Source organism: Vigna unguiculata, chromosome 3 (assembly GCF_037176805.1).
Source record: "Vigna unguiculata cultivar grain cowpea cultivar isolate G323 ecotype 2 chromosome 3, ASM3717680v1, whole genome shotgun sequence".
Lineage (NCBI taxonomy): Eukaryota > Viridiplantae > Streptophyta > Magnoliopsida > Fabales > Fabaceae > Vigna > Vigna unguiculata.
The window spans coordinates 2,014,320-2,021,370 of NC_140794.1; the positions used below are offsets into that span (position 1 = coordinate 2,014,320).

Here is a 7,051-nt window from a genome sequence, read left to right on the forward strand (position 1 = left end):
ACATGTAATAATCATCAAAACAAGTTGGGTGAACTTTAAAGAAGACAGCATAAATAGTTTCACGATATTCTTTTTTTATCCAGCAACCTGGCTAAGATTGAAATTCAGTTCGGGAAAGAAATGCAATAGAAAATTATAAAGTAAACAAAGACTTCTACCAAAATGAAAATAAACAAAATCGGACTTTACTATTTATATCTTACAAGAAAAAACATCAAAACAACCATTTAATATTATTATCTGAGTGAACCTTTTCTTTCAAATACCTATCCAATTATGATCCGAGTGTAACAGAAGTCAAAATATACTAGATTTTGTACTATCTAAATTTATTCAAAACGACGAGTTCATGATTTAGTTTCTTGAAAGGATTTAACCCAATCTAATCCAGCAGTTGTAAGTTAAATCCAAAAAATATTCTCATACGCCAATGTTTATGTACCGATAAACAATGAGTTTTGCCTCACTAATTTATTGACTACAACAACAACAATTAGGAGAATTTTACACCTTTTAATAGTACAAGACTTCTTGCATGACAAGAAAAGTTAAATGAGGTGGATGGAAATAATCTCATTTGGTAGGGAACTTGCTGCTCACTGATTCATAACTCGGAACGTACAGAACTGCATGAAGTGGGAAGATTCAGTAAGATATAAAGAAATCAAGAACCGTCTTTCAAAAAACAATGAAATATATACAATCAAGAAGAATTTAAAAAAATAAATAAATATACCATCTCCATATGATGCCATTGTCAGAGGAGAAGAAATGAGTTTTTGCGAAATTGAAGAAATATCCTTCAAGGTTACTTCGTCCACTGCCTTCAAAAAATCCTCCACAGGTTTCCTGAATAGGGATAAAGACATCCTTTAACTAAAGGCACTAACATTTCAAGTATACAAATGCTAGTTAGGAATGGCGGCATTCAATACAAAAACTAATAGCTACCTCTTTTTTATTCTTTTTGATCAAAATTTCAAAACTATATGGCGAAAATCCACATTCAACGCATAACATTCAGTTCACCATAAACAAAACTGACACCAAAGACGACATCTTCAATCTAAGAATACTCTAGGAATGGCCAAGAGTTGCTCGACACAACCATGTCAATCTAAGTGTCTTTAAACATGTAGCTATGAATTGAATTGCTATAGACTCGGATACTAAAATCCTAAGAATATGAAGTTCAAAAGAGGAAACAAACAAGTATAATGAAATATCACTAACCTAATTATTAAGCTTAAATTAGCAGCAAATTTAGACTTCTCTTCATGATACATACCTCTCACCATATGTTAAAACTTGTCTTCCTATATCTTCTGAAACAACCATCTACAAAATGTTCGGTTTAGAACTGATTAGACGATTACAAAAAACATAATCATAAAAAAAAAAAACTTCTGCTATTGTAGTTTCATTATAAAACTTTAATTTGAGGTGCATTTACTTACTCTAGATTCCAAATTCATCAAAATTGCAGATTTGGTAGCTTGTTTGGCTCGATCCAGTTGTACCTGTTCAACTACAGATAGAGAAAAAGCATCAGTACAAAACTACTGATACAGAAGAAACAAAGATGACAGAAATGGAAAAAAGGGGAATAGGATTGAAACTATACTGTCGAGTTGAAAGGAGATGGGTTCCCCCTTAAATTGGCTGGAAAGGAGACGGGTGAAAGAGTTTATTTCTTTTATTGAGCTTTAATTTCGTAAAAAAATAATTGTAATATAAAATATTGAAAAAAATTATATTAAGAACAAAAAAATAATGAAACAACAAACTAATTTTTTAACTAGTACAAAAATATTTTTCAAACTTTTGTTCCTACACTTTTTCTACTGACCACAGATAACAAAGAAAGGTCAACTTATTTTTTTAGTTTTTCAATTAAACCAAATGATTCATCCAATAGAAGCCATTTGTTTGTGATTCATATAAACAAAAAATATATATTTTCACTTTTTCCTGTATTTTTATCCATTTCCACTTTATTTCTCTATTTTCTATGTTTCCTATTTATTTTCTCTCTATTATATTATACGTCTAATACAACTGAGCTCAAATAAAGTAGATAATAAGAAGCAAATACTAGCTATAAGCATAACAACCAACCTTTTCCATGAGTAGCAACAGCAAGAATCTCATTAGCAGTTATATCAATGGCCTTTGATACAAAATCTGAGCTCTGACACAAAGACAAATGGAGTCAGAGTAGTAGATGGCATAGGCAGCCATAAGAACAAGGAAGAGATCAGATGGATCACATCCATCACACGCTCACGCACATATATAAACTCAACGATTCCCAACATTTGGGCCAGTAAATATAAGCTGTGCGTATAGATATTTATATTACTATACTGTAGAGATTCCACACTATATCTACATACACATATAGAAACCATGAAATTTTGGTTCTAGAGTTTCATTTCAAGGGTTTAAAAAAAGCACTCTTAATTACTACATATAAAAATTGACTTAGATAAATATTCGTCATTCCAATATATCCAAAAATTCATCATTTCATGATGGACGGGTATTTCAATATATCCAGAAAAACATGATTTCATAAAGGATGGATAGTATTCAAAGGGGCTTACTGTTGTAAATTGGGTACCGTAAACTACTATTACTAGACATATAAAAATTGACTTGCATAAACATTCGGTCTTCAAAAATATCTAAAAACCATTATTTCATAATGGACAGGTCTTTAAATATATCCAAAAAATCATGATTTCATAATGGACAGTATTTGAAGGGGCTTACTGTTGTAACTTGGATGCCAAAAATGCCAGTGTCATTATAAATATTGTTGAAGGCTGAAATTGAATGAAACTGTGGATATTGGTTCAGAACATTGAGATCTGCATATCATAAAACCAAGAATGTTAAGGTAATAATCAAAAGAAAAGACACAGCTTTTGGGAAAGAGCACGTATGTGCTTAGTTGCAGAACAATTGTGCCAATAAAGAAAGTGAGCACAAAAACTATACATCAAACATTGATTATCATTCTTTGTTCATAGTTTCAAACACAAACGAAGAACAGATTGAATATTTCAAGATGACTTACATAGCCGTGAATACATCCCTTTACCAGGACCACCAGCTGAGAATGACCCACCACCTCCCAGTAACATCTATAGTAAAATGACATAGTCAGTTAAATACAAATTTAAATAACAAAAATATTACTAAAAATAATAAGCATACTTAAAGAGACCAGCAGAAATATTTTTAGCCACCTTAAAGTAAGGAAAACAATTTCAAGTTAAGAAAATCAAGTAAATATATGACATCATCAAAACCTGAAGAACAGTCAAAACCATAGCATCCTTCAACTTATGCCAGCCGCCAGGAAGTTCAAATGCTAGAGCAAAATGGGTCCTCTGCTCATTCAAGGAACGTAAGACTTTCAGCACAAAATTTAAAACCCGGAGTGTGAACAGAAGCTATATTTTTTTCAATTGCATACCCCTGTTTCACTTTGACATCGATAATCACCACCAGTATATACTGATCTTGGCTCCCCTGGACGTGGGACACTAGGTAAATCTGACAGGAGAGGCTCTGCAACGGATAACAATTCCTCATGTTCAACACCAGAAGCAGCAAGTACTATGCGAGGTGCTGTATAATTCTCCTGATATTTCATAAAAGTTTAAGTCTTGTAAGAAAGATAAAGAAAGAACAACTTATAAAAAGAATCTACAAATTCTGAAAATTTAGTCAATAATATTTAAAGATTATTTTTGAAGACTTACAGCAACAAACTCCTCCAGAATTGTACCATTCAGTCTATTTATGGCTGATTCTGAAGCTAAAAGAGGATTTGCCAAGGCGCCAGAAAAACCAGCGGAATGAATTGCTTCCAAAAGCAAGTCTTGAGGATTTTTGGAAGCTTCACCAATCTCGGCCTTTACTTTGAGAAGCTGCAATTAATAAGGAAATTTTTTTAAGAGGCCATTAGACATGTAATGTAAGCCTTAATAGCTAACAGATAAAAGAAAGTCTGATAACTATTATCGACTGACTTAGTAATGTATTTACTATAGAATATAGAATACACGGTTCAACTAAACTGACTTATCAATCTTCTGACAGTCTCACTGAATTTAAAAGGTTAATATATTATGTGAATACAAAGTTTTATGACTACACAAGAAAATAGTTATCAACCTTCTAACTGTCTCATTGAGTTTAAGTCTTTTTTTCTAAGCATACGATATATTATTTACAAAGTGTATATCTAACCATACAGATATTTTTAAGTCTCTGTAGCACAAGCTCAAGCTGCAGTGGCACAATTATGCAAGATTAAGTTTTCAGAAGATCAACAATTTACCCCATTTAAACCATAGAGCAGTGACTGGGTTATGTGAACTAGTATGACAATAAATATGTAGTTTGACAATTAGATTAAGCCAACACAACACGTGTAAGGGGAGACAGGGCCTGGTTCTCCATTTACAACTATTTTATTAACACAATTTTCCTTTCACGTTCTTTCTCCAGTTTTATCATTATGTCCATCGTAATTTATGAGTAAACATCAGCTTAGCGCTTACTAGAGTGTATAAATTATTACACATGTTTCAAATTATTAGGTAGCCACTTTTCAAATTTCCTGTCTAAATATATTGGAAGAAATCCAGAAAGTATAAACAACAATGTAGAAAGTACCTGCTCGTTAACCTCCCAATCAAGAAATGCAGGATTCCTCACACAATCAACAAGAAGTTCCACCATTTCAGGAACATATGTCTTCAAAGCATCAAAAGTGTAACCCATCTGTTCTCTAGAAGCTGAGGCCTGCACATTGCCACCAATTGCCTCTACTTCTCGAACCACACGAAAGTGACTACGGTTTCTAGTGGTCTTGAAAGCCATTCGTTCGAGCAAATGTGTAGCCCCTAAACTTATTGGACTCTCATATATTGAACCACAGTCTACGTATAAACCTATTGATGCCGTAGGAGTCTGAGGAACAAAGAATTGAGATCAATTTATTTAAAGTTTAGACATCTTACATGTGCGTGTAGATGGATAGATATACATGTTAAACGATATAAAATAATCATTCATACCGAGGATGTTTCAGAGGCCACTTTGACTCCATTTGGGAGTGTAGTAATAATAGTTTTACCCGGTGCAACATAATCCGGCAATGGAGGAGAAAGTATAACACCTGGAAGCGGAAAATCAAGAGGTGTAGCAGAACTGGATCGGTCGCCCGTGAGCCATCCAAACAAACCACCCAAACCAGAAGAGGATTGTTTGGTTGCAACAGAACTTGAACTTGAACTTGCAAATCTCACAGGCAACCTGCTGCATGAACGGGCCTATCAAAAATCAAAACTATCAGACGATCACTTCAAACCAAGCTCATAACCTAAAACTTTCAGGCACAATAAACCAAGTGAATAAAGTTTAACCAAAAGACAAACGAATCATAGGAAAATGCTGTGAGAAGAATATAAATTGTTCAAGATTTTTCGCCACGAGCCAAAGCAATTAACAGGAATTCCGCACACATGGACAAGTGAATTTAAATCCTAATTCAGTAGTTATTGAACAAAGAACTACAATTGAGGGACTAGTCAATGGAATAAAAAATATGAGCTTCGATTTAGTTCGTAATTTAAAGTAAGTGCAAGTAAGGGTGAGATCTAGGGCATAATTCTAACAGGTAACATTTGAAAGGGAAGGAGATGAAAGATACGAACCCTAATGGTCCTGAGGCGTGAAGCAACGTTCCTGTACATGACTGATCGACAATTCAAAACCACCTGATTAGTTGATTCTGTAAGGCTTTAGTGTTAGAGAAGAGAAACAACTTGATCGAGGTTTCGAAGATGATGGTTCCGGTATCTGCTATACGCTTTTGAACAATGGGCCGTAGCCAGAAGCAAGCCCATAACATGATCACTATGTTACAGAGGTTGTCTTTAAACACAACACAACACAACACAACCATTACTTCAGAGATCATTCTTAAGCATAATTATATCAGTAAATGTACAAATTTAATATGAAAAACAAATATTTTATTTATAAAAACATTAGATATAGTTTTAATCATAAAAAATACAAAGGAAAAAAAACAATTACTAGAAAATTATTATTATATTTTTTTATAAGTTATACCATTAATAAAAGGGATCGACCCTTTTGATGTACAGAATGGTTTTTTAATTTTAACTTTTCAATAACTATTTTACTTGTAATAACAATAACTTTTCTACGTAGTAAATAGATTATCTATAATAAAATTATAAAAATTATGTATTTTTTTATTTTAATTAATAAAGAGAATTTTCTCATGTAATTTTTTTTTCAATTTTACCTTTTCTAAACTTAAATAATTATTCATAATAAAAAATACATGCGTAATAAACATTTTTTTATAATAATATTATAAAAATTAATTACTTTTATTTTAATAGTAACAAGTAACAAGTGTATCACTCCATTAGTAAGACTTTTCTACTGATTGAGAGCATATATGATGTTAATCAATAAAACTATATAGATAAAGAATATATTTATTACAAGATTCCTCAATTATATAATTATATCGTTCTATAAAATATTGAGTTTGTAAAAGAAAGAGAAAAGTCATGTAATATATAAATAACAAGGGACGGTATAAAATGAGATGAGTTTTATTATCTCATACTTATAAAAATTAATTTTAATCTTCATTTTACGACTAACAGATATATTCTCGTATTTATATTTATACATTTTTATTTATTTATTCAGTATCAACTAATTATTTTTATAAAAAAATATAAAAATTACATTAAAATAAATATAATATTATCAAATATTCAATATTAAAAAATATATTTTTATATTTTTGATGTCAAATATTTAAAAATAAAAATCACTATAGTAATTAATTTAGATACCAATTTACGAAATAAAAAAATTATTAATTACTAAAATAGTTATTATTATAAATAAAAGATTATAATTGGTCGCTATATTAGTTTCTAATTTTTTTTTCTAATTAATTAATAATAAATTATAATTTTTA

At 31.0% G+C, this 7,051-nt stretch overlaps 1 protein-coding gene across 1 annotated transcript; it reads right to left on the bottom strand.

Moving 5' to 3' along the window:
- Positions 1 to 394: 394 nt before the first annotated feature.
- Positions 395 to 5,959, bottom strand: LOC114179447 (mitochondrial-processing peptidase subunit alpha-like). The gene is made up of 13 exons (XM_028065791.2): positions 5,736 to 5,959; positions 5,097 to 5,351; positions 4,693 to 4,989; positions 3,774 to 3,941; positions 3,485 to 3,652; positions 3,318 to 3,398; positions 3,083 to 3,149; positions 2,776 to 2,873; positions 2,119 to 2,191; positions 1,458 to 1,528; positions 1,289 to 1,338; positions 737 to 849; positions 395 to 626 (listed from the first exon to the last, which is right to left on the bottom strand). The coding sequence occupies exons 1-13, from the start codon at positions 5,772 to 5,774 to the stop codon at positions 574 to 576; spliced, it is 1,533 nt and encodes a 510-aa protein (XP_027921592.1). The 5' UTR covers positions 5,775 to 5,959; the 3' UTR covers positions 395 to 573.
- Positions 5,960 to 7,051: the final 1,092 nt, after the last annotated feature.

What these genes read in the sequence shown, in the direction of transcription:
- LOC114179447 (XM_028065791.2), bottom strand. Translation starts at nt 5,774, where the DNA reads ATGTACAGGAACGTTGCTTCACGCCTCAGGACCATTAGG. An exon ending in TGTTGCTACTCATGGAAAAG is followed by an intron (nt 1,529 to 2,118) that starts GTTGGTTGTTAT and finishes CTCTATCTGTAG; the next exon opens with TTGAACAGGTACAACTGGAT. An exon ending in AATGGCATCATATGGAGATG is followed by an intron (nt 627 to 736) that starts GTATATTTATTT and finishes CACTTCATGCAG; the next exon opens with TTCTGTACGTTCCGAGTTAT.